Raw genomic sequence first — 27,438 nt, forward strand, 5'->3', positions numbered from 1 at the left:
ATGTCAGCCTAAATAAAAAATAATTTAAACTAAAAAATAAAAATCCTCTTAGAATAGGTATTCTGCCCTTCAGCCATGCTTGTATTTCCCAACTGGAATTGTGCAGTTCAGCATTGAAATGGAGTGATAAATAAGGCTGTCTGAGGACCTGGGTGTATCCCAGTGGCTGGTTCAGTTGCTGAGGGGCATTGCCCCAGATACCTTTGGGAGGGATGCCAGGTTTGTGACTTTTGCTGGTACTTACAGGTCTTCAAAGCCAGTGCAAATGCTGGAGCAGCAGCACTTCAGCTGGGCAGGGCTGAAAATGGATCCTGGCCTTCCCCTGAGCGTGTGGTTTTAATCATCTTGTCTGTCTGCTGCGAACTGCTTCTGCCCACAGTGTGCTGCAGCCCCTGGCAAATGATGGAAATCACTCATGAATAAACAAATCAACTTCTTTCTTCAGTATCCCTCCTGCCTGTCCCTGCCCCAGCCCTGCTTGGCCAGCCTGGAGCTGCAGAAAGCATTGAACCTCCTGAGTGAGAAATAATTCCCTGAGCAGCTCCCTGGGCAGGAGAATTGCAGCCTGAGCCCTTCTCCTTGGGCAGAGATGAGTCCCTGCTCTGCTGCCAAAATCCATGAGCTATTTCAGTGCCTGAGAATGAAGCCTCACTGCTGAAAAGGCATGCAAGGTGTCATGAAGGAAGGATTCCTGCTCTCTGTTTTCCAGGTTAACCATTGGACTCTCCCAGCTTGTGAGTCCTAGGGATGCAGCAGTGTTCCTGTGTTGCCTTTTTCAGACAATCACCAGGCATATTCCCTTATTGCTAACCAGGCAGAAAAGAAGAATTCTGTATTTCTATCAAGGCAGGATTCTTAGAATTCCACTGCCTGCTTAGAGCTCCAGCAATTGCTGTGTCATGGCTAGAGAGAGTAGGAGAATGGCAGTGTGGGAGTGATGGATCTCTGTCCCTATGGAAGTTTGTGACAGGCAATGGGAAGTGCAGTGTTCCAGCTGTTTGCAGGATTCAAGAGAGAAGAGAACATCTAGAACTCCTAGCTGGAGCTCTTTCCTCACTATATGTGCTTATTGCTGGAAAGGGGCTTTTTACAGGAGTTTGTAGTGTCAGGGTAAGGGGGAAAGGCTTCAAACTGACAGAGAAGGGTTAGATTTGATATTAAGAAATATTATTCTGGTAAGGGTGGCCAGGCCCTGGCACAGGCTGTCCAGGGAAGCTGTGTCTGCCCCATCCCTGGAAGTGTTCAGAGCAAGGTTGGATGGGGCTTGGGGCAACCTGGGCTAGTGGCAGGTGTCCCTGCCCATGGCAGGGGCTGGAACAAGATGAGCTGTAAGGTCCTTTTTAACCCAAACTGTCCTGTTTCTATGCAGTGAAACAAAGAGGGAAATAAATAGCTCAAAGCAACTGCCCTGCCCTGCTGCCACATTAACCCTTAGAGGCTCATTGTGCACACCCTCCTAACCATTCATTTGGGCTGAGCCACTGCCTGGCCCTTGTCTGCTGGGTGCAGTACCTGTAGTTAAACAGGAGCTGTAATTGGACTGTGCTGGAGCAAACTGAGTTAATAACACGGGCAGGGTTGGTATCAGAGACAGCCCCAGAAGGGGATGCTGTAATTCCAGGCTTTCCTCTTACACCACCTCCCTAGGATATAATTTTCTCACTGGTGCCTGACAGATAAATGCACAGAAATGTCTTGCATCAGCAGTGCTGTCAGACTCATTGCTGTGCAATGCTGACTTGTGCTGTGGGGATGGGTAGGCACAAAGATGAGAGGTTGGATGAAAAGAAACTATAAAAATTCCTGTACTTCACATACAGAGGGCTGTCCTGTAATTCCTGGCTGTCTGTCTCCCTTTATCATAAAAGCAGTCTGGCATTCTCAGATGACATGGTATTTATTCAATTGGATAAAGCTGCTGGAGGTGAAGTTTTATTTACAGATAAACCTGACCACAAGCCAGTTCCCCACCTTTTACCAGCTGCTGAACACTGGCCCTGGCTGTAGCTGGGACACAGCCCCAGTATGTGATGGCCACATTTACCCCCTTGCATTATTTCAAGTGATCTGCAGTAGCTGGACCCACAGCCTGTGCCTTTGCCAAAAGCACCCTCTGTAAGTCAAGTATTTCTGTACAGTGATTTTCAGTGCTTGGAAGAGCTAAACTGTGTATGATGGGAAAACAGCTCCTGCCTCTCTCAGCTTGGATGGAAATAGGATCCTTTAGTGGGTGGATGAGTATGGGGAGGGGGAAATAAACCCAGCCATTCATCCCCAAGGAAAGGATGGTTGCTCCAGTTTACAGGCTGGATAGAACCTGCAGGAACAGCTCTAACCAGAACCAGCCTCACTTGTCCAGTAAAGGTGATTACCAAGTTCTTGTTGGCATCATCCAGTAGCAGAGTGGAATAAGCTGATGTGCTGAACACAAAAAGTACTTGAAGGTCCTCAGGGTGTGCAGCAAGTGTCCTGTGTGTGCTCTTTCTTCCCCTTTCCAGAGGGGAGCAGCAGGAGTCTCACAGCTCTGCTGGGGTCCAGCACAGGACATGGGAGCTCTGCAGAGGAGGTTGTCCATGTGCTGGGCACTCTGTGCTCCCACCTCCACCCTCTGGTCAGCAGCCCTGTCTTGTGGAAACTTTCAAAATCAGTTTAAATGGATAAATTAGTATGTTAAACCAAAAGGACACCGTTATCTCTGGATTTCTGCATGGGGTTATGTCATGGTTTGACACTGGCACAATGCCAGTGCCCCCATGAAAATGCAATCTCTCAAATGAATGCTGTGAATGGAATCAAGAACAGAGCAAAGCAGGCCCAAGCTTAATAACAGGGAAAAAAAAAAAACTTTATTAAGCTACTACTATAAAAGAAAGAAAGGAAGGAAAAAGAAAAAAAAACCTGATCAAGCAGGTGCCCTGACCCCTGAATGTGCATGACATGGTTGGAGACAGTCCCTGACGGCCTGAAAGGCACAGAGAATTTTATTTTCCTCTTCTTCCTGAGCAGTGCTGGAGTGTATTGCAGGCAGAGCAATGCCCACAGGCCATAGGCTGAGGGCACCTCCCAAGAGGTTCCTGCTTAGAGCAGGAATCTGCTGTGGGATGGGCAGGGTGTGAGGAGCAAAGAGCAAACCCAGGCTGGAGGGGTGCTACTCACAGACTGAGATCTGTCCTGCTGCTAGTCTGGTAAATACTTTAAATGAGATGTTAGCTCAGTTGAAGGCAGTGTCAGGAAGGATTAGCATCATTGTCTTTTCAGCCCTAGGATACTGGTCTGGATCCCATTTTGTCATTTTGATGGGAAAAGCACAGTGAAACGTGATGTCACTGATACCACAATTAGCAGGGAAGGTGTGTGATGTCCTTCCATGGCTGCATGCTACAGTAGATACAGACCTGCTAAATATCCTCTAAATATCCTTGCCTTCATTTTGTTGTGAAGGTTGAGACTGTTTCTTGAAACTACTGAGGATATTTCACTGGGGAAGCAAGAGAATCTTTGATTAAAGGCATGAAAAAGGGGGCAGGGAGCTTCAGTCTGGAGCTGAATGTTCCAGGAGCTCCAAGGTGTGTGGCTTGGAGGCTGCTCAACTCCAGCTGAAGAGGAAGGGCTGCCACAAGCTTGTTTAAATTTAGGTTTTTTTATCTGAAGTGGAGAAACTTGGGAGTGTTTGACACTGGTCAAAATAATCTCCAAACCAAAAAAATCTAGTATCCCTGTGTGAATATTGTTTCCATTTTTTGGAACTTCTAGAAAGAACTCTTTCTAGCTGCTTTGTGCTTGGTTTTTGTTATTGCTGATTTTCCCAGAACAACTATAAAAGCAAAGTGAAAAGAGAATACACTGCTCTGGAAGGAGGGAATTATGTGGCTGTTCAGGGGAGTTCTGGACCTGATCTGTGCTTAGAGTTCTCTGCCATGGAGCTTGGGTGGGAGCAGGACCTGCACTCTTACTGCACAGTTTTAGTGTTGGCATAAATAATACGTGTATCAGGTCAGTAGGGGTAGTGGTTTTACTCTCTTGGTTGGAAAAAGCTTTCTCAAATAAATTATACTGATGGGGACATGCCCGAGTGGTTCTTTGTGTGGGACCCTGCAGTAGATGCTACAGTCACACTGATGCAGGGAGCTCACTGGATTTTAAGGCTTACATGAGACTCTGTCAGGGTCATATGGCTTGGTAAAGGAAATATCTGACTCAACATCTGGAATTAAAACTCAATAAAAATAAAATTGAGGGGGCACGCAAGCAGTGGTAAGTTCCTATGAATTATTCCTATGATTAATTGCATTTATATCGAGTTCAACTTGCAGCTAAAGAAATGTATTAGAATGGCATTAAATCATGGCATTAATATTAAGAGGCTAAATCTGTTTAAACTCAATCAAAATAGGAACCAGCATTTAACTGTGAGTGTTAGATAAAGAATTCACTGTGACTGTTCAAATCAGTAACTTGCCAAGTACCTAATACTGAAATTGAATTATCTTTTTACTCCTGGGCACAAAGTAGAACCAGAATTTTTTCTTATGATCCTTTTCCTGCTGGCAAATATTTTACTCTACCCTGTAGCAAAGAGAACAACATCCCCAAAGATTTTCTTCCATAAGCAGCAATGCTTTGAATTCCCAGTGAGAGAAATTCCAGAGAACTAACTCAAGCTGTGTGCTGCAACCTCCCAGGATTTGAGGTAGGACCCAGACTTCAGAGCTGTGCTGTTTAGTCCAAAAAGGTGCAGGTATTTTTAGTCTAGGAAAACTATTTTTTCATTTACATAAGCAATTTTTTAGGGATTTAACATTCCTCCCCTGAAATACACAAACCCAGAGATTTCTGCATTCAGCTCTCATTGTTTTCTGTGGGAAAATAATATTCTGTTAATACCTTTTAATGCTCAATTTAATATTAAGAAAATTAATAACTGCAAGTCATTCAGGATGAAGCTGCAAAATTAATTTTAAACTTATTTTTAAGCTTTCTTCCTTGAATTTAGGTGTTGGCAGAGAGATGCTAAAAAGGTTTAGATCATATGCTGATTTACTTGAAGTATGAACCTTTAGAACCACCCTCCTCCTTTTGTATCTTCCTTTTCTCAGCCCAAGTGTCTAAGTGGAGTGTTTGGAGCGGAGGCAGCTGCTCAGTGCCACTCTCAGAGCAGTGATCAAAGCACAGCTCCCAGGGTTCCTGACTTGCCCTCCTTCAGTCTCCTCAGTAAGCTGCAAACTTTAAGAACTTGAAAGTGTAAATTCAGGAGGAAAAGGTGTGATTTATTCTTATTTCTCCATGGTGGGGGAAGAAAGCTGTGCTGGAGGATGCCTGGCAGTGAGCTGAGCCCCACTCCCATGCAGTGTGTTGCTGTAGGAAGTGTAGATAAAAGTGGAACACCTCTATTTTGAGCAGTTTTTACATCCTGGGAGCAAGCTGAGGAGCAGTGAGTGCTTTCCTGGCTCAGCTGTCATGTCCCAGGATTGCCCAAAACTGCTGGCTGAACGGGCACAGGGCTGAAAACCTGTCAGTGCAGGTCATGGTTCTTCAGGCAAGGCAGGTATGAGCTGTGCCTGTAGGGCTTAAACTCCTTTGTGGCCTCACAAGTAACTTGGTGTAATTAATTAACACCTTGAAATATGCTTTCATTATATTTACTCTGATATCTTCCAGGCAGGCAGTCTTAAAATCACTTTGTAGTTATTGGAAAGAGAGCTTTATTGCTGGGAGAACTTGGTGTGAGAACTATTCAATATTGTTTCTATTTTTTGGAACTCCCAGAAACTTTTAGCTGCTTTATGCTTGGTTGTTGTTGTTGTTTTTCCCAAAACAACTATAAAAATAACAACATTTTATCTTTGGTAAAATATAAGATTTTATTGCTTTTATAACAATTAGATAGAACTTGGTGTGAGAGCTGTCTGCTGATTTCATCAGATCTGAAACAGAAAATACAGATGTCTGTCCCCCTCTTTAAATAGCTGTCCCAGCTTCAGTCCCTTTGTGTCAGAGCTGTGTGGCAGCAGCTCTGTGGCCACGGAGAGCAGGCACAGCTTTCCCAGGCATTGTCCTGGCGAGGGCTGTGAGATCAGAGAAAAGAATGAGAAACAATTATTTTCTCCACTTGCTGCACCTGTTCTTGTGAGCATGTGAAATGTGTTACAGAGATCTGTTTACCAAAGGGTGGTTTCTTAATTAACCAATAGTGTTTTAATTAAAGGACCAATCAAGTCCAGCTGTGTCATAACTGTCTATAAAAACAATGGTTTTCTTCATAAAAATAGAGATTGGCCAGGCTTCTGTGAATCATAGAGTCTGTAATTGTGGGAATCCAGGGCTTCCCTCTGGCTGTCCTGGCAGGTTTGGGACCCTGGCAGGGGTCAGGAACCCCCCTGGACAGAGCCCCCAGAGACATTGTCTATGATCTCTGGCCATGGAAAAGAGTTTTCAATCTTACAGCATGAATTACAAGCTCTGAGTGTTTGATATAAGTAATAATTAAGTGTGGCATGGGTGCAAAAGTAAAATTTTAAGATTCTAGATAAGGGGTCCAAAGGGGACAAGATGGAGGAAATTGGGTGTGCCTTGTCCTTTTTCTCCTTCTTCATGCCCTCCATGTCTCACTGTGGTGTTGGCATTTTTCTGTTGGTTCAGGCTGGGGACACACTGTCCAATGTAGGTAACAGATATTGGCACGTTCTTGTAAATCCAGCCCAGGGAGTTTCTGGTATTTAATGTTTGTCACATCCCACTGAGGGCAGAGCCCCACACGCTGCCCTGCAGGACAGAGCTGGGCAGGGCAGCAGAACATGTGAGAGATAAACAGAATAAACAACCTGGAAACCAGCACAGAGGAATTATGGCTTTTTCTTTGGCAGTGGGGCTGAAAGACAGAGACTTTCTACAATCTCAGAATCATGAATAGCACAGATTCTGACATGTAATAATTATTATTAATCTATAATGATAATTATTTTCCAGCCAGGGGCCGTTACTACAGCAGTGCTGCCATCTCTAATCCTCTAATCCAAGCACCTTCTCTCTGGCAGGTCGGTGGCACAAAGACGGGAGTGGTGCGCTACGTGGGAGAGACGGATTTTGCCAAAGGAGAGTGGTGCGGCGTGGAGCTGGATGAGCCCCTGGGGAAGAACGATGGGGCCGTTGCTGGCACGAGGTACTGTGAGCTCTGCACACCTCCTGGGCTGCTGGGGGGCAAATGCCATCAGACCTGGGAGGAGACTTAGGGCTGTGCTTGGTTGGACACTGTGGGCTGGGAGGAAGTGCTTAATTTTGACTCTTTTAGGTTTTCTCCCTTGCAGGGAGATCAATACAAACCTCATCACTGGGTCATTTTAAAGCAGGATCAGATAATTTCTTTGAAGGAGGAACCTGAGTGGCTTCAGGAAACAGGAGAAAGTAGGGAGAGGAAAGAACTTAGAGTGGGATTTAATTTTTGCTATAAACTGATTCTGTTGATTGTATTTGCTCTGCTTTCTACCACATATTCCTTCTTGTGCTATAAGTTATTCCTGTCAGAGCTGCAAAAGACAAAGATTTTACTTTCTTTTCTCCTCAGCTTAATGTTTTATTCTGTTCTTTCTGGGAACAAATTTCCAGAAAACCAAAAGAGCAGTTGGTGGTTGTTTTCTGTCCTTGTACTAATTCTGTAGTGCAATAGGTGTCTGCTGATTGATCTTACCACCTCTGACTCCCTAGGCACCTTCACTCTTTTCTTTTCCAAAAAAGACTTTGTTAGCACCTATAAACCTATGCAGAGACATCTCACAGGCTCTTTCTGTTGAGGTGTAATTTAGTTAATGGAATGACCCAGGCCTTGGATATTGAAATTGGTGGTGTTCAAATCTGAATTATACAGCAGCTCTGACCATGCTTCAAACACAGGTGCAACTGATTCCTTGTTCTACACAAGTTCCTTAAGTGGGAAATACTGTTGGTTTCTTGGAGGTTCTGAAGGCAGACTGGCTTTAGAGGTGAGAGTTATCTTTCACAGAATTAACTAGGTTGGAAAAGACCTTTGATATTATCAAGTCTAACCTATACCTTTGACACAGAGGAGCTAAGAGATTCTGTCTTGTTAGATCTCAGGTTCTGTAATAAAGGTTTCTTCTGTTGGGTAAGCCTTTTGTCCAGCAGCCATGTGCTTTTATTTAAATAAGAGAAAAGCTGTCTTGTTCAATGTCAGGGCAAGAAAGCAATAAATGATTGGCAGCAGATGGCCAAGTTTCAGCCTGTTCTCAAAATGAAAGAACCAGGATGGCAGAGAATAAATCATGGAGTGAATGCAAGTCCCTGCTTTCTTTATCATACAATTCAAACTATCTGGAAGATTAATCTTCATGGTGCTCAAAAGGTATTTATTGTCTCTGTGCATATGGAAGGTGTGAAAGGCAGATGTGAGTGTAGTGCTGTCTGCCTCTCATCCTCCTACCTCTGTTGCTGAGGTTTGAAAATCCAACTTCTGGAAGTCATCTGTCTTCTGAAACTGCTGCATCTTGGCTGTTGTGGTGTGTGCCCTGTCTGCAGAGGCTTCTCTGTTTCCCACTGTTCAGAGCAAGGCTGCAGCATTGTCCCTGTCTGTCCTTTGGAGCCTTCATCCAGCCTTTGATTTCTTGTAGCAGGTGCCCATTCAGCAGCAGTGTTTTTGGAGGAGCTAACACAGTAACACCAACTCTCTTGGTGCATGTTGGCACCCCCCAGTCAGCATTCCCAGTTTGCTGTGGCAGAATGGAATTCTTGAGGCTGTCCTGATCTTGTCCTGGCAGGATCAGCCTGGGCAGAGGCTGTCCAGGACTCTGCAGGCTGTGTTTGGTGGTGTTTGCCATCTCGTGAGCACTGGCCAGCAAGCCCAGCACTGCCTGCTGCAGCTGCAGAGAGAGTGAAGCCAAAACTGGAGCTCAGGGCACCGAGGCTGGTGGGAGCAGTGAAGCCTTTGGAGCCCTTGGTGACATTGTCCACCTTTGCTGTCACAGGCAACTCCACTTGAGCTACTGGTGAACTGGCTGAAATGTGTGGTGGCTTGTTGGATTATGTCTTTTTCTGGCCCAGAGATGGGGTAACTGAGAGGCCTTTTAAAAAACTTCTATTCCATTTTCAGTCTCATGAGAAGGTGTGACAATGCAGATGTTATAATTCACACCATCACAATCAGAAGCCAAATATTTCCTAATTTCAATTACAGTTATAAGTGTTTCTAGTCCTATCAGCTTTTGCCACACCGTGCTGTAGATGCCTGAAAGCCAATCATCTAAAATTACCTTTCGTGGGTCTTACTACAATGCATCTTTCACAGTTCTATTTCTCCAAAGTATCCAGTCTTTTTTGCAAGGCCATCCTTTGAAACTTGTTTCTAGTTCTATTTCTCTCTCAACAATATCTGTCTTATGCCATGGCATTTCTAAGTCAGCATTTCTTATCTCAAGGTTTGCATACAGATGCACACCGTGTGAGCCTTCTGCCAGGCTTTGAGAATTCTCTGTAAATTCATTTCCCACTGATTTTCCTGCAGGTTCAGGTGTGGATATGCAGCAAGGGGAAGCCCTAGGGCTGGGCTTTCCTGGCAGTTGTGGCTCTTCAGTGGAGGCTGCCTGCAGGCTGTGGGTCAGAGCAGTGGCCCAGGGGACAGGGTATCACTTGGGGAGCCCCTCTGTACTTCAGATGCTGCTGGTTTGCACTGAGGTTTGCTGCTTCTGCTTTCTTGTCTGCACAGGAGGTGCTGGTGCTGGTTTGGTGTCAGTCCCACAAAGCCAAGCAAGCTCCATGTACTCATCTCTAGTAATTTAAATGTTACCTGCTTATTTTACTGTTCTCCTCTCTCTGCTCCAGTCAGAGTCCTTGCTCACTGAACTGCCCAGACCTTTTACTTTTGCATTTTTTGCCAGCCTTGGACAGTGAAGATTTTTCCATCTATTTCAACATTTCCTGTGCTGTTTTCCGCCTGCAGTTTGCATTGCCATCACTTTTCTGCCCTGTTTCCTCTCTGTAATGTGAGTACAGAGCTCCTCCACACGAAGTGAGAGCAGCTCTTGATTTTCATGTAGATGTTTTTTTTTTTTTTTTCTACCAAGTGGTTTGGACCCAGTCCCTGCTTCTGAATTATAAAAGTTAATTGCAACCACTTTCTACTGAAAGAAAATGGGCAGACATAGTGATGCAAATTTGAACTTGCTAAGAGCTGTCAGAGGCTTTTAAGGGAATTAACATTTGGGATTGTTGTGCAGCCTCGAGTACCAGTCTGTGCTTACTGCAGGCAGAGCTATGGAAGGGGCTGTTGGCCTGCCTGTGCCTATTGGAATTTGGGAAAATGATGCTGAGCAGGGCTTTGGCAGGTTTTCAAGAGGTCAGCCTGTGGTGTGGCTGGTTTTTAAAACCCAAGGGCCTGTGTTGGCAGGAAGTCGAAGAGGCTGAGAGATTTGGGGTTGTAGAGGGATTGTTTAAAGTTATAGAAAAAATGTGGATCAGAGCTGATGTTTAAAATTTAATTTTATTCTCATCTGGCTGGAGATCAGGCTGTTCCCTGGCCTCCCAAGCACACAGGGGTCTGCCTGTGACACAGCTGTGTGGCTGCCAGCTCTTAAAAATTAAAGGGAGTTGGGGAAACAGCTGCTCACATCTGGAGAGAGAGTAAACTTGTGCTAGTAAAACTGGGTTTGTGTAATTTAGTTATTAGAACCTGCTTTTTCTATATTAACATCAGACAGATTGTTTTATGACCCAGTATTTAGTCCTATTCTTGCTGTGAGGCCTGGGAGAGAAAGCTCTTAGAGAAGCTTTTTGTGTTGGCTGCTCCCCTGAAACTGGGGGACACAATGCTGGAGGTGATCTGGTTTTTCTTGCTGCAGTGCAGGTGGCCAGCAGCAAATTAACCTTGATTTATGCTGGTCAGGGCCCTGAAGGAATTTCCAGGGTTTGACACTGAGTTGTGGCTCATTTTTATTCTGGAAGAGGGGTCTGGAGAGACAGAATCATTGGGCTCACTGCAGCTGTGGAAGAGACCATGCACTGTAATTATTGGATCCTCCCTTTTCCATCCTTTCACCTTTCCAAGTTTGTTTGCATAGGAAACAGCTTCTCTGCCACCCAAAGCAGGTAGCACATGCTGGAGTTTGCTGTAATTGTATTTTTAACTTCAAAGGTTTGAGCTGCCATTTTCACCTGTTTTGGTAGGAAAGATTTTTACCCTGTGGAACGTTTATATAGAGCTGTGTGATTCGGATTTTTTTATTTCACAGAGTCACAGGGTGGGTCAGGTTGGAAGGGACCACATTTGGTCATCTAGTCCAACCTTCCTGCTCAGAAAGGGTTATCCCAGAGCACATGGCATAGTGTTGTGTCCTGAAGGCTCTGGGATATCTGCACACCTTCTCTGGGCAGCCTGTTCAGGCCTTGCTCACTGTACAGGGAAGAAGTTCTTCATTTTAAGCTGGAACTTCCTGCTCATGGCCTCTTGTCTCATTGCTGAGCTGAGCCTTGTCCATCTTCTGACATCTCCCTGCTGACACACTTTACTCCATCACTATCTTCAAAGCAGGGAAAAGAGCACACATGAGTTTTGGGGAGGCTGGTTGGTGAGCAAGGAGTTCTTGTGCTGTGGCTGTGTTTATGTTCTGGGATCTGTGCTCTCCAGGCTGCCAGCTGTGTCTTTCCTGGCATCTTATCAAAGTGCACAGCCTCTAGTGCTTGGCAATTACCTCAGGTCCCCCTGCTAAAGCACCACAAATGCAAACATGGAGATTTCCAGTACTACAAGCAGGAAAGGAAAATAATCCAACTACTTGTACACGGGAAGCACTGCCACAGCAAAGCACCCAGAGAGGAGCTGTGTTTTTTTTTTACTGCTTGGCAGTGCCTTTCTTCAAGGCTTGGGTGAGATGTCTGCTCTGCTCTGCCACTCCTCACTTGGTGCATCTCCTGTATTCCAGGTACTTTCAGTGCCCACCCAAGTTTGGCCTCTTTGCTCCCATCCACAAGGTGATCCGGATCGGGTTCCCATCCACCAGCCCTGCCAAGGCGAAGAAGAGCAAGAGGATGGCCATGGGGGTGTCAGCCCTGACCCACAGCCCCAGCAGCTCCTCCATCAGCTCCGTCAGCTCCGTGGCCTCGTCCGTGGGGGGCAGGCCCAGCCGCAGTGGGTTGGTGAGTAGCTCCTGCGTGGTCTCTGCTCCTCAATCCACCTTTGTGACCCAGCTCCACAAAGCAGGAGGCTTGGGTTTTCTTCCAGAGCAGCTGCTCCTTCAGCATTCACGAGGTGAGGGGGATGGATCGTGGGACTGTGTTACCCTCCTCACAGTCTGCCTCCAAGTAATGGACACCAAGCAGCTGTGACCATTAAAGGACCTTAAGTGCAATTTGCAGTGGGATGAATCTCAGTTCTGCTGGCAAGAGCAGGTTTGTAAGGGATCCCTGCAGAAAAAGGACACTTTTTCCAGTCTTGCATGGTCATGCTGCTCCACTGACCAGCTGTGCAAAGCTCACTGTCTCACTGTGGAGGGTGACAATGTCCTGGGTCACATGCCTGGGGTTTTGGCAGGTCCTCAAGCAGGCAGAAAGCAGAGCAGGCAGTGATACTATTAAAAGTTCTGGCTCTGCTGTGGTGTTGCTGCAGAACACCCACAGCCCTCTTGGCTGGGGACAAGGGTGCAGTGTCATTCCTGGGAGTGGATCAACTAACCCTGTACTGGTCTCCACCTGAGATCAGTCTACCCAGCCGAGCTCCCTTTTTGGGATTTCATCAGTGCAGGCCGTCAATAAATTGTATCTAAGAAGGCAGATGATAGAATGCATGATAATTTTTCCTGACCCAGTTCCCACCCCATGTTGTGTCCTTTGGGAAATGTTGTATTCACTGCAGTGCAGAACAAGAGAAACATCTTTATGTTGTGAGCTTGTTAGCATTGTCCAGATGTTTCTCAGACTTAAACTCCCCTGTAGGGCCCTGAGCTGGAACTGCAGCTCTGTTTAGCTGAATAAATAGTCATTAGGTGAGCAGCATTCCAGATGTAACAGGGGGCTTCAGCTACTCTGGACTGGAAAGGACACAGCTTCACCCCATCCCTTTTTAACTCTTTCCCAGCTGACTGAGACCTCTTCTCGCTATGCCCGGAAGATCTCTGGCACCACAGCTCTGCAGGAGGCACTGAAGGAGAAGCAGCAGCACATTGAGCAGCTGCTGGCAGAGAGAGACCTGGAGCGGGCAGAGGTTGCCAAAGCCACCAGCCACATCTGTGAGGTGGAGAAGGAGATTGCCATCATGAAGGCCCAGCACGAGCAGGTAGGAGACAATGAGGCTTTTTATCACTAGCTCTCAAATATCTGAATATTTGATATCCCCTGAAAGTGTCAGATCATAACGTTACCGCTGTGTGTGAAACTTGGGCTCTGAATTTCTGCCTTTTTTGTGGTGAGTTATGCTGAGGCTCTGTCTCCACTCTCCCAGTGTCACATGTGCTATCTCTGCCCTGAGCCAGTAGCAGGAAAACGGCTGTGCCAGATCAGAGGCAGTAGATAGTTTGTGTCTGGTGGATCAATACATTTCAATGCTGAAATGCAAGTGGAAGGCAAATTTGTTCCCCTCAGCCACTGAATCTGGCTGTGGCTGTGACTGCATTGCAGTGATTTTATGGTGCTGACACCATCAGCTCAGTTCATATTGCCACTGCTTTCCCACCAGAGAGGATGCTTTTATAATGTAAATAAAGGCAGAAAATCTAGAAGAAAAACAGACTGATCATGTTAGGTTGGTGTTTGTTTGTTTGTTGCACAAGCATTTGTACAGAGGATAGTTTATGTATTAAAATGCTTAAAGAGATTTGTGCTTATGCTATTTGTCAGTATGTGGTTCTTTATCATCTGCTGTTCTCCTAAATTCTTTACTCATGCTTTTAAAGCCAAGTGAGCTACCTGGGAGCAGGGATGGCACTGTGTGGTGGGTCACACCTGCCTGTCAGAAATGCAGGAGAAATTGGGAAATCAACTGCAAGCTGACATTCTTCTTGTGCATTGTGTTTTTCAGTAATTATCAGTAACAAATGAATTAACAGAAAACTGAAATATCTCTCTTGCTTCATGACTGGGGCTGGATTGCACTGGTAACCTCTGACCAGATTTTCAGAACTTTTCAGGCTTCAAGTTCTTAACTCTAATCAGAGGTGGAGTCTCCAGAAGGGTCAGGTCAAAGAGGGACTGAAGCATGGATCACTTACAGCTCCTGGAGACAGAGCAGTTTTTGTTGTCTTGACCCCTACATCCTAAGCTCTTTGGAAAATATGCTCTTTCCACAGCATCCTCTGAAATAGATCATCAAAACTTTCTGTTCTCTAGTTCTGACCCTTTCTTGAACAGCTTTGTACTACTTCAGGCATGGCTAACTTTTGTGTCTTGGGCTTGTTTTTTGCTGCAGTATGTCACAGAGGCAGAAGGAAACCTCCAGCGAGCACGAGCCTTGGTGGATGGGATGCAGAAGGAGAAGATTGAGCTGTTGAACCAGCTGGAAGAGGAGAAGAGGTAAAGCAGGATGAATGTGAGGGAGGTGAAGTCATGTATGGACAGTGAGGAAGCCTTCAGGTGGTTTTGAATTAAAGATACAGTGTGAAATAAAAATTGGATCATAAACAGGCATGTGCATGTTGGGCCATCACAGATCCTCCTGTACAACCTGGATTTGCTCAAGTCCCCTTCTTCCGCTCCATTTGTGATGGGCTGATCTTGAGGATGTTCTTTGTGAGGAAGGGAAGCCAAACTGGAGTGCAACCTTACTGCAGTGGGATTCACCATCTCCCCACATGCCAGAGGCCCCCATCCATGCACATCTCATGTGCAGACATTTCCTCTCTGAGTGAAGATCTGCATGGCATTCTTGGAGTCCAGGTACTCCATGAGTATAATTAAACTCTTCTGTGGAAACAGAAAAACATTTATGTGTATTAAATAACTGAAAACAGTGTTGATTTCAATTATTGATGCCCTCCTGAGGATGAAATATTCTTTCATGCATAAGTCTCCCCGTGCTCCTGGTAGGCAGCTGGTTTCCCAGCTCCAGGAGGTCCTTTAACCCAAGACAGCTGAGTTTTCCTCTAAATATCAACAGATGCCTCCCTCCTCTAATTAGAGGAGGTTTAGACAAGGAAGCTTGTTTATGAAGTTAGTTATGTACACTCACAGCTATTTTTGTCTGTAACAGAATCATACTCCTTACATCTGGCTACTAACTAAACATCCTCAGCTTTTTTTTTTTTAATCAGTAAAGAGAAGAGGGATGAGTCTTGCAGAAAATTGAGTTATTTTCTACTGTTACTGGCCTCTCTCTCCCAAAAGAGAAGGGTTTCCTTGGCATGTCTGTATTAATGTGTTAGTTTTATTGCATTTATGCATGAGTGGCCTGTAGAGTCTGTGGGGAGGTCTCTTCTGTCTGCCAGGGTAGCTCACAGCTTCCCACCCTCTGCCAAGGAGGCAGAGGATCCAGTTCCCTTGGGATATTCTGTATGGACCCTGTGCATTTGGCACAGGAATTGCCCAGTGCTCAGCTGCAGGTTAACAAGGTTTAAATAATCCAGTGAAACCTCATTGTGCTTTGCTTGTTTCCAGGATCCTGTGTCAGAGAACAGTAGTTGTGTGTCTGAGGATGTGGCTTACAAAAAGGCCACGTTTGTGTGTGGAAAACTGCTTATAAGTGTCCTGCTCCATGGGGCTTGCTGCTCAGGTTCTGCTGAGCTGTTTGGATCCAAAGGTGGTCTGTGTCCCTCTCCTCTCAGACTTGGATTCTGCAGGCCATGACGTGATTTTTTTAATATTGGGTGGGTGGTTTCAGAACACAAAAAGTTTATCAGTAGTTTCTGGGCAGCTTTTCCGTTTGTTGGAGCTCTCCATTGATGGTTGCAGTAATCCAAGAGTGGAAAGGCTGATGTGCAATGGCTGCTTAGGCAGAGGGTGCTGAGCTGAGTGTTCCTGATTGCTCTGTGTGTCCCTTTCCTTCCCCAGGAAAGTGGAGGACTTGCAGTTCCGTGTGGAGGAAGAATCCATTACAAAAGGGGACCTGGAGGTAATTCCTTATGATCTTGCCAAAATGTGGGATCCAGAGTTGCATGTGGGGCCTCACTTGAGTGACTTCTGCCCCCTTTTGCTCCCCTCTAACAATCCTTTATTGGTGCTTTGGGCCTGCTGTGAACTGTGAGGATTGTTCTTTGCTGTGGTGCCCAATTGCTGTTCACAGTTGGGGCTGCCTGGAGTTAATCTGTCACTCTGAGCTGCCAAGCCGTGTTAAAATCTGTATCTGAATGTGTTGAAACATACATTTTTCCACTCTAGAAATGAATTGACAGTTCAGTTCCCTTCCCTGTGGTGTCCTGCTCTCAGCAGCTAATAGACACACGGAGTCTCCTGATGGGATGCTGTTTAATTCCAGCCAAAATGCTGTGTATCCTGAGGTATCCTCAGTGGGGTCCAGTGCCCATGAGTGTGGGGTGACACCAGCATTGACACCCTGTCACTGGGCAGGGCTGTTGCTCAGAGATGCTGTTGCAGTGAACGTTGTGCAAAGTGGAAGGGATGTTGGGATGAAGTGATGTTGGTCCTTGAGTGGGAGGTTTTTCCATGGGGAAAAAAGGAACAGAAAATCTTTCTGTGAAAGCAAGGCTCTGCTCTCCAAATGTAAATCAAGGGAGTTTTCTGTCTCTGTAGCTGGAGTGCCAGGTTAGTAACAGCCAAAAATGTCAAGGGCCCTGCTCCTTGTGCTTCCCTGTCACTCATAGCAATAAAACCTGGGAAAATGGGAAAACTAGGAAATGGGTATGTGGCTGGGGCTGTGATCCTGTTGTCACAAATCTCTCTTCTTCATCCAAAAGCTGAAGGAGATGTTTGACAGGGTGTAAATTAGCAGTGCACTGATAGCAGACCTTTGTGGAAGCACAGTAAGTGCAGTTTCTGCCTGTTGTGGGGGAGCAAAATCAGATTTCTGTTCATCCCTGAGCTGACAGCTTTCCCACAGTGCTTTAGAGAAGGTTGATCCATGCATCATTCCCTTTGAGAGCAGTGAACTGTCCCTTTGTAAGCTCCAAGTGTTTAAGCCTGACTGTGTAATTATAGCAATGGGACCAGGGTTGGCCAGATGGTATATTTGGATATATATTTTTTAAAAAAACCACCATGTTTAGCAAGATGATAAGCTGCTGTGGATAAGGGCTTCCATTCTCAGTTTGGGACTCACACTTCTGGATTTATTTTTCCTTTGGGCTGGGAAGGAATTATTTTGCAATGGAGATGTGGCCAAACTTTCAGCAGGACATTATGGTCCTGTCCTCACTTCCATGCTTGTCTGTACAAAAGAACAAATAATTTAGGAATGCTTGATTTCCTCTGATCCAGGGAACTGGCATGCTCTCCATGAGCCCAGCATCAGGCATTGGCAGAGGGCTTGGCTGGGGCCAGATTTTACATCTTGTCTGCCTAATTTGTATGCTCAGGCTGAATGATTCACACACTAGAGTTAATTCTCACCTTCCTGCTTTTTTTGTGGAGACAGTTAAGCTTTCCAGAAGCAAGTAATTAACTTAGAGAAAAAAATGTGTTGGTGGCCTGAAGGTACAGATGAAGGTTTTGTACCTCTGATAGAGCAGCTGTGGATTTAGCCTTGAAATGTAGTTATGAATTCAGCCCAGTTTTGATCCTGGTTGGCAGCTGAAGCTGTAGTGATTTGGGAGATGAAAAACAAATGCAGGAAAAGCTTTCAAGAGCTTAGAAATATGAAAAGCTAATGCAGGCAAAGCTTTCAGGAAAGCCTTCTTGTGGTGGAAAACCATGGTTTACAGGAAATATTATCCTCATCAAGGAACTCTCTCATGCTCATCTCCTGGATCCTGCAGCATGCTTTGAATGCCAGTGAGAACTTGGTTTATAATTTGTGAACAGTAATTTAAGGCTAATAGCTGCAAGTAAATGTGAAGTTCATATCTGGGCTTCCTCAATGTGCAAGAAAATTTTGGATTTGAAGTTCTTACTCATACTGGCTAGTACTAGCAAACCAACTTACATAGAGTAATACAGGATTGAATGTAAATCTAAGATTTAAGGACTGTAAAACAGTTAATCTAATTTTTTCTAATGGTTTTTTGTTTGATTGGGTTTTTTCCTCTATTTTCATATGTTTTTCCAGAGTTGGAAAATAGCAGGATTAACAGATACTGAGCAAGAATATCAGGTGGGACTGAGAGCTTGACTGGGCACTTGTGTTAACCTCAGGAGCCTGGAGAGAATCTCCTTGAGAAGTCCAGAGATGAGTTTTGTAATAGATCAGCACCTTCAGTAGCAAATACCTGATGTGCTGCCACCAGTTAGTTAATTGGTATCAATGGGATATTTATTCTTTTTAGTAAAATCAATCCTGGAGCTCCCTCTCGAGATGTGAATCTTAGGGCTTTACAGGGAGCAGAATTAATTTTATTTAACTTATTAATTTATTAAATGCCTCTTTTTTTTTTTTAAATTAGGATGCAGTAAGTCAGCTTTTACACTTAAGTTATATAATTTGGGGTTTTGATAATATTTGGGCTCTTGAATCCACATCTTTTTCTCCCCTCTTTCAGGGGACATAAAATAGGGGCACATAAAATATAGAGCCATCTGAAATAAATGCCACTTATGTCACCATCTATGAATACATGTACAATGATATTTTGCAAGCATAAAACACGGATTGTTTCTTAAACTTCTGTTTTTATAATTTGTACACAACTAGTCAAGCCTTGCTTTATTGTAGGGAAGGGCAGAAAATCCTTAAAACTGGCTCTAATAGAAAGAGGGGGGAAGCAAATAATTATATGGAAAATGAAGGGAGGAAAATTGGATAAAAAATGGTTCTGAGGAGGTTTGCTTGCTTTTTGCTAGATTAATTTTTTAACTTGATAGATTAATTAAGTTTAATTCTAAAGAAAATGTGGATTTTGTAAGCTAAAAAAATGTGAAGGCCACAGTGTGCATGCACCTTCCCATGTCTCCTCTCCTCTTTTATTTATAGGGAATTTTACGTGATATTACAGTGGTGGTTGTGGAGTGCTGAGCTTTGCCACCAAGTGCAGATTTGTGGTCCTTCAGCTTTAAAAGTGAAAGGCACTGAAGCAACGCCCAGTGCTCCTGGATTTGGGTAGATAACATTAACTTCTTGTGCTTAGTTGAATCATTTATCAAAAAACCCCCAAAAAACTCTTGAAAACAAACCACCACCCAACCAACCAAAAATCCCAAAACCAACCAACTGAAAAAGTTCTGTTTTCTTGGGCCAAAATTAGTGAAGTCTTACTGTACAAAAGTCACTTTGAAATTCATGTCAGGCCTATTCAAACTCAAAGCACTGATTTATAGAGCAGATTGGGATCTCAATTCCCTGATCTCTTCAGTGCAGTGTATATTTTGTTTTACAGCATGCCATGTACAGTGTGACCTCGGGGTTTTTCCCACTTAGTGTAGGATTCACATTGTGTCCAGAGCAAAAAGAGGAGGGGAACTTCCAACTCTTTTCAGTCTACTTTGTGATTCTTCTGGAGGAAAGATGTGGAGAATCATTGCAAGGTCTTTGCATTCTCACTGTGTACAAGGGCCTTGTACTGGTGGGAGTTTTGCTTTTTAGGAAGTGTCTTCAGCTGATGCAGGAAGACACTGGAGCAGGTTTCTAGTGCAGAAGGATGTTCTCCCATCACAGATTCAGTTTTCCTGTGAAGAGCCACTACGAGTACCATGTAAAATCCTGTAGGGACCGTTTTTTTTTTTCCATTTGGTTGGATTTTTCCTCCTTGTTTGGGTTTTTATTCTCTTCCTGCTGTGAACGGCCTTTCCTTGTATGCTGGAGATGATGTTGCAGCCTTCTCTCTCCCCCTCTTTCTCTCTCTCCCTTCCCTACTCCCATCTCCACTGTTCTTTTTTCTCTCTGTGTGACCAGACTCAGACGCAGTTGGAGCATGCCCGAATTCGGGAGCTCGAGCAGAGCCTGCTGTTTGAGAAGGCACAGGCTGAAAAACTCCTCAGAGAATTAGAGGACACCAGGGTAATGCACCCTCGCTCGCCCTGCCTGCAGACAGCGCTTGCACTGCCCTGGTGCTCATGATGCCTTGCTTTGGGTTTCTTTCTTTTGGTCTTTGTGGGGTTGATGGATTTTGGCTTGAACTTAAGCTTCCTTGATTTTGTTTGTTTTTTATTTGCTCTCTTTCCCACAAATAGTAGTATAATATGATTTCTAGCTTTGCTTCTCTTCTGGGGAACTTGTTTCTCAGATTGAGTTTGCTTCTCTGCCCCACACCACCATCTGACACATGAGCTCTTACAATTCATTTTTCAATTAACATATCCCAATAATATTCACACCCTGCACAATTCATTCTGCCTCGAGCCCTCCCCCAGGCTGTCAGAGGAAATAACATTGCAGTCAACATTCCAGTCTCCCCTGCCAGTTGTGGGAGCTGCCATCTGAACTGGAAGGTACTAGTGGATGCAGGTGGGCCCACTCTGATCCTTGGCTGTGCCTGCCACGGGACAGATTGCCCAGAGGAATCCTAAAAGCAGCCAGATGTGGAAAGGGCTTTTTCATGCTACTGTGGTGTGGGAAGCAGCAAACTTGCTGCAGTGAGCAGTAATGGGTGTGAGAGCTGTAGAAAACACAAATGCGAGGGTCTCCAAAAGATCTGGACGGTTTGAAGCCCCCTGTGCCCATCTAAAATAATGACCACCAGCTAATGACCATCAGCTCCTGGGCTGATGGCTGCTGGGCAAATGGCAATTGAAATGAAGTGAAATTGATTTCTTGGAGTTTGGTTTCCTTGTTTCTTCTGCTTTTTTCTAATATTTCATCCTTTTCTCCATCCATAGTGGCAGCACCCTGTACTCCCTGTGACTTGCAGGGAGCTCAGCCCTGCCAGGTTACATTCAGATGGCAAAACATGGATCCATAGCCCTTAAGCTCAATGTTTACCATGGCCAGATTTATTGTCTTGCATCCTCTAGCCTCCTTTGTTATTATGACTTTGCTAATAAACTCTACCAAGTACTCATATGTAAAAATCCCTTTTCCTTTTTACACAAGGGTAAACAAATTCTGTTACAGAAGAGAGGTCTGCAGGCTGAGGATTGCTGAGCAATAAAGGAAACATGATATGCTTAATGCTGGTTTCAATGCTTGTGAAATTCCTGCATGTGCAGTCCCATCTCCTCTGTGCATCATCTGGCAAGATGCCTGGTCTGGAAACATAATGCCCTTCCAGGACATTATTTTTCATAAACCACTGTTGCTCCCTAGTGAATTTCAAGGGTTATTTCCAAGGTGTTTTTCTGTGGAAAGCAAGAGGTTTGTATTAGGAAAAATAAATTGCAATTGGCACAGGCGTAACTGTGAGCTGTCAGTGCTGGTTACCCTGGTGCAAAACCAGGCTCAGGTTGGAGGGTACCAGGTGTCCTTTACCTCTTCATGTGAACTTTGACTAACGTGCTTTGGATTTATTTCCACTGGAGAACGCTTATTACGGGAAGGTGTGGCCATGGGAGATGCACTGACCTTGTGTTGTGTCGTGTTGCAGTTGACCACGGTGGCGGAGCAGTCCAGGATCCTGCAGCTGGAGGAGGAGCTGAGCCTGAGGCGCAGCGAGGTGGACGAGCTCCGGCAGTGCCTGCAGAGCTCCCACCAAGCAGAGAGCCCCGAGCACAACCTGGGCTTGCAATCGGAGGCTCTCCGCTTGCGGGATCAGTTGCTGTCTGCCAACAAGGAGCACCAGAAGGAGAGCAGCCAGCTGAAGGAGAAGTACGAGAAGACACTAAAGAAGTATCAGCAGGAGATGGAGAAGCTGAAATCTGTCAATGAGAAGTACTCGCAGGAGATCGTTGACCTAAAGCATAAAGTTCAGCAAGCCACTAACGAGAACATGGGGCTCATGGACAACTGGAAGTCCAAGTTGGACACGTTAGCTTCTGACCACCAGAAGTCTCTGGAGGACCTTAAAGCCACGCTCAACTCAGGTCCTGACACCCAGCACAAGGAGATTGTGGAGTTGAAGGCAGTGGTGGAGAGTATAAAGTTGGAGCACCAGCTTGAGTTGGAGAACCTGAAAGCAAAGCACGACATTGAGACAGCTGTCCACATAAAGGAGAAAGAGAGTCTCAAACTGAAGCTGCAGGAGGCTTTGGACGAAGTGGAAAAAAGCAACAGCAACTGGAAAATGCAACTGGAAACCAAAAGCAGTCAGCACCTTCTTGAGCTCCAAGATGTGAAGGACAAGTGTCGAGACGCTGAGCTGAGGGTGCATGAACTGGAGAAACTTCATGGTGAATATACAGATCAGACAGAAGCAATAGCTTTCTTGAAAGAGCAGATATCTTTGGCTGAAAAGAAGATGTTGGACTATGAAACATTACAGAAAACAGAAGCCCACAGCAAACAGGAAATCCAAAGATTACAGGAAAAAGTGCTTGTCTTAGAGAACAAGCTGCAGTCCATGGAAGCCCTGCATCCTTCTCAGCATGCAAATGTATGATTTTAGGGTCATTTTGCTTGTTTATAATCACTGTTGGTAACTCCTCAGCCATTGCCTTGTGCAGCTTTCTGAGGCTTCAAATATCTGGATGTTTTTTTCTTCCACTCACAGTGTTCTTTCTGCACTGCATCTCCATGCTGAAGGTGTCTTTCTAGAAAGCCAGGACAGTGGGACAATTAGGAAAAAGGAGCAAGTGGGGCCACACCTGGGTTTGGAGGCTGCTGTGGCAGCAGACTAGGGCTGTCATGGTTTGTCAGGGTGGGCTCTCATCCTGAGCAAGCAGAGTTCTGGGCTGGAAAACCATCATTCCTGCAATGCAGTTGTGCTTCTCCAAGGAGCTGCAGCAGGCTTGGTGTGCTACTGGGCAGGACTCTTTGGGGGTGCTAGGAGGATAGGGTGGACAAAGAGTCAACCTTGCTCAGCACCTGGAGCAAGAGAGGTGCAGTGAATGGCTGAGCTGTGGGATGGGGTTGGGGGAGCAGGGCAGGGGCTTCACAGCCCAAATGGGAGACAGGGAAATGCTGATGTTGAGGGTTATAATGAAAAAGCTGCCAGCAAGGGTCAGAAGGGAACCAGGCTGGGGAAACAAAATGCTTGATTGAATATGAGACCAGGGAAGGCTAAAATAAAAGTAGTAATATGAAGGGGTCAATTTACTGTGGCCTTTGTGTCTAAGTAGTATTTTTTTTTTTTTAACTGTTTGCCACAGGATGCATCATCCTGCCATTGTGTGTGGCACAAGGAATCGTGGCTGGTTCTGCACTGTAGTGAGCAGGGAGATTGCTACTCATGGGGGGCTGGGCCCCTATTTGTGTTTGGATTTTGCATGAGGAATGAGGAAAAACCCAATTTACATCCTGTGGGGATGCAGCAAATTAAAAATAAGCTGTAAAATGTGCATATCTTAAGAATACCGTGTTGAAATGTCACTGGAGATGTAGTTTCTGTTCCAGACAGAGATGCCAATGGAATGAATTCAATGCCTGTGTTTAATTTCCCAATGTGAACGGCCCATTGAAACCAGCTGCACCTCCAGGGAGCAAAGTCAAGCCCATGAATTCCATGTTGTCTAAGTCAGAACTCCACACCTTTTAAATAGTCACACTGAGGACAATAGAGGCAAAGGCCAAGGAGGAATCTCCAGCATTAATAATGTTTGAAGGGTTGCTCCAAGATGTTCCACATAGTAAGGACAGTTGGGAACAATAAGTACAGCCAGGACCCTGGGAGAAAGGGATTATTATTACAACATGTAACACATGATAGCCAATATTCAAACAGGAATGAATGGAAAAGAAGAAGCTGGAGGCTTGTTCCAGAGCCCTTTAGATAAATGGAAGGGCTCTGGGGGATATTGATACTGGTTTAGAACCAGGGAAGTCCTGAAGTAATTATTTCAACTATGTGTCCATTAAAATCAGGAGAATATGGGAAGAAATGCATGGGTGAAAGCCTTTGAGTATCATGGGGCAAGTTCTATTTAAAACTGGCTTAGTTCATTTCAAGTGACTGCAGTATTCACTGTCCAAGTATTTTAAACAATCAAAGATGTCCTGTGACAGTCTTTCCTAGACCTTCAAGGGAGAGCCACAGCTGTGCTTCCCAGGAGCAGTTAAATAGTTTTTTCCATACCAAAAGTACATCAGGGAGCATATTTCTCCTCTGGAGGTTCTCCTGCTTCTGTTTGTCCCACAGCCCAGAGTTCAGAGAATTGACCTTGGGGCTCTTGACTGTGGTGGCCACATCAGCTGCTGGGTCTGGGCATGTGCTGAGGTCCCAGCAAAGGCTGCTGGATGGGAAGAGGTGTGAAGGGCTCAGCTGTGGCCTCTGCCACAGGAAGTTTGGCATTGGAAGCTCTCTAGTCTCTGGCTTTTCATTGCAATATTGAAAAGAGGGTGGGGGAAAAAAGCAGAATTCCCTGTATGGATATAGCATTTGCTTGTTACTATTTTTATGAATGCATTAGTTCTCTAATAAATTATTATTTTATCAATGTTTTTATAACTTTGGGCACAGCTAGGTTCTGCAGAAGTTGAGGAACTTGTTGACTGGTAGGTCCCAAGCTGCATGCTGAGAGCATTTGCAGTTGGGTATTTGCTGTGATTGACCAGAGGTGCCTGGTCTGAGGGACAGCAGCTCCTCCATCACTCTGTGTGTGCAGAGCTGAACCAGAACTTGTGGGGAAAAACGGGAGCTCTGTTCCCTCCTGGGTGAATCCTGCTGTTTTCTCAGCTGTGGTTGTGTGTGGGCACTCTGGTCAGCCTCACTAGTACCTAGCTGGACAAGTGGCTCCTCAAAAAAGCCTTTATTTCCCCCTTGGGAAGGATGTAAAACATCCTAAATTAGATACCTTCTGCTTTGGATGGGGCTTTGTGGTTGTTAACTTTTGCTTATCTTTGGGTAAAGGGTTAGTTTATATCTTATATTTTACATTTATTCCAGATGATTGAGACTAATGATATTTCAGAAGAAAAGATAAAGATGAAGCAGACTATGGAAGGTATGAAGCTGCTATTTTTACCCTGTTCTAATGACTCGTGCACCTTCTCCTAACTTTCTGCTCTTGCAGGGATGGCTGCATGGCAGGGATTTAGGAAGACATTTCATCTGTCAAAATTTGCCAAACGACATTTGTTGTCTGGATTTGTTTTTTCCTTCTAATCAAGCTGAGCATATGCAGGGATGGATGTTTTTACCTGTGTTAGATACTCTCCATGCAGATGGTGCAGATTGGAGACAAATCTGGGGAAATAGATGCATTTCCATCTCATCACAGATTTTTACAGCAGGTAAAATCCAGACATTAAATGTTCTGTAGAACACATTCATGTTACACCCCATCCCTGGTAGTGCCCAAGGCCAGGTTGCACAGGGCTTGGAGCAGCCTGGGACAGTGGAAGATGTCCCTGCCCAAAGCAGGGGTGTGGAACAAGATGATCTTTAAGTTATTTTCCAAACCAAATTATGTTTCTACACCAAATTCTTTGTTGATTGCCAGGTAATTCCTGCCTAGTGATGGCAGAGCTTAACTTGATCCAGCAGCCACTGCTCTGAATGGCCACCCAGTCCACATGTGCATTGTTTCCACACTGAATAAGCACAGAAAGATGCTCTGAAAACAGCCAGGTCAGATTTAAGCCACAAAAGGATCAGACTTCAGGTCTACAGCTGAGCATGGAAATGCATCAGTTCCAGAACACATTTCTTTTGAAACAGTCTCTGCCTTCCACTGTAGGAGGTGACACAAAGAAATGTGCTGAAAGTTCATTTTGGTTTTTTTTAATTAATGTTTTATTGCCTTTCCCCCCTCCTCCTTGGAGGTTGCTTTCCTAACCCTGTCTGATACAACTTCCCAGAGTGCATCCTAGCTCCAGGTGTGGTGAGATGCAGTCTCTGTGCCAACAGGAGTGTACCACCAAGGTGCCCACTGCACCCTGACCCATGCTGTGCACCTGACACCTTCCCAGTTAGCACAAAGCATTTTCCAAGCCTCTCATCCCTGTCTTTTCATTCCTGCACAGACCTCCAGGACAAGCTGAGTAAAAGAGACAAAGAGGTGTCATCCCTGGTGACCCAGACTGAAACTCTAAGGGCCCAAGTAAGTGGTAAGTTTCCCTAATCCAGTGTTGGTGGGAATGCAATGTTTCCCTGCTTGTCCTACAGCCTGGTGTTGAACAAAAGCCCAGAGCTGAAATAGGCTGTTGTAAAACATGCTGCTGCTGGTGTTTGAATGGCTATTGCTGTTAGAATTTAATTCAGGAACTGGACACAAACTGCAGCAGATATTAGTGTCCTGTGAGGGAGGGTTTGGGCTTGTTTCTGTGTAGAGCTAATGAAGCAGAAGTTGGTCAAGCTGGGTGTGTTGTTTCCAAGATCTCCCCTTAAGTCCAGCCAGTCAAGAGCTAATCAGGTCTATGGTTTTAGGAGTAGGAATTGGGAAAAGGCAAAAAGTAGGGATATAAGTAAAGGACTAAGTGACCTTTCTTCCCCTGAATCCTCTGCTTCTCATAGCTTTGGAAAACAAATGCAAAACAGCAGAAAAGAAGGCTGATTCAATATTCAAAGAAAAGAAAAGGTTGGAAACAGAACTGGAAGCCTTGACCAAGAAAACACATGATGCCTCAGGGCAACTGGTCCTGATCAGCCAGGAGCTGCTCAAGAAGGAGAGGTCAGTGTGCTGGTCTGGAGGACAGAGCTGCAGACAGAGGGGCTCTGAATATTCATGTTCTTTCTGGGTACTGTAATGGCCAGCAGAGAAACGTAGGGTTACACTGTTGAAGTCAGTTCTTTAGAGATGCTGATGTGTGAATTTGGTTTGAATTAGAGGCTGTGAGTTCTCAAAAGGCACTGCCCTTTCAGTGCTTGCCAGGAGCTGCAGGACAGCTCAGTTCAGTGTGGATGCTGAAGTCACCTACGAGGCGGCCGCGCTGCTCCCAGGCAGGGCTGGGCAGGTGCCAAAGTGGGACAGGAGAAGAGTGGTGGGAGTTGGCTCAGATTTGCTCACTGGCCGTTCTTTGGCTCTGCAGCAGAGGTGGGAGGGAGCCCGGCAGGGCTGCAGTGGTGTGTGGGCTCTGGGGATGTCTCTGTCTCTTGCAGGAGCCTGAACGAGCTGCGGGCCCTGCTGCTGGAGGCGAACCGGCACTCGCCGGGGCCCGAGCGCGACCTCAGCCGCGAAGTGCACAAAGCTGAGTGGCGTCTCAAGGAGCAGAAGCTCAAGGATGACATCAAGGGCCTTCGAGAGAAGCTGGTGGTGCTGGTGAGGGCACTAAAACCCATCCTGGGCATGGCAGCTCTGTACTGCTGAGGGGAGCGGGGTGGGGTGGGGGATCTGAGCCCTTCACTCTTGCTTCAGGTCTTTGTGTTTTCGTTTGTGCTGCTGAGCATCTGATGGGAATTCTCTTGACAGTGACGGAGCTGTGGCCTGGCTTAGCAG

General features: G+C 45.4%; 1 protein-coding gene across 4 annotated transcripts in view; it reads left to right on the forward strand.

Moving 5' to 3' along the window:
- The window catches only part of CLIP2 (CAP-Gly domain containing linker protein 2), a 75,939-nt gene that overhangs the window by 39,434 nt on the left and 9,067 nt on the right, over positions 1-27,438 (forward strand). For 3 of the 4 annotated variants that reach the window (XM_021551041.4, XM_021551039.3, XM_021551040.3), the window contains exons 4-14: positions 7,035-7,159; positions 11,925-12,138; positions 13,076-13,273; positions 14,402-14,505; positions 15,979-16,039; positions 19,928-20,032; positions 21,555-22,499; positions 24,948-25,005; positions 26,027-26,110; positions 26,517-26,673; positions 27,102-27,261. In XM_021551041.4, coding sequence (XP_021406716.1) covers positions 7,035-7,159; positions 11,925-12,138; positions 13,076-13,273; positions 14,402-14,505; positions 15,979-16,039; positions 19,928-20,032; positions 21,555-22,499; positions 24,948-25,005; positions 26,027-26,110; positions 26,517-26,673; positions 27,102-27,261 — 2,211 coding nt within the window. The remainder of the gene's footprint in view (positions 1-7,034; positions 7,160-11,924; positions 12,139-13,075; positions 13,274-14,401; positions 14,506-15,978; positions 16,040-19,927; positions 20,033-21,554; positions 22,500-24,947; positions 25,006-26,026; positions 26,111-26,516; positions 26,674-27,101; positions 27,262-27,438) is intronic. The other variant, XM_021551042.3, reaches the window with a different exon arrangement.

This window comes from Lonchura striata, chromosome 19, assembly GCF_050655825.1.
Source record: "Lonchura striata isolate lonStrDom1 chromosome 19, ASM5065582v1, whole genome shotgun sequence".
NCBI lineage: Eukaryota > Metazoa > Chordata > Aves > Passeriformes > Estrildidae > Lonchura > Lonchura striata.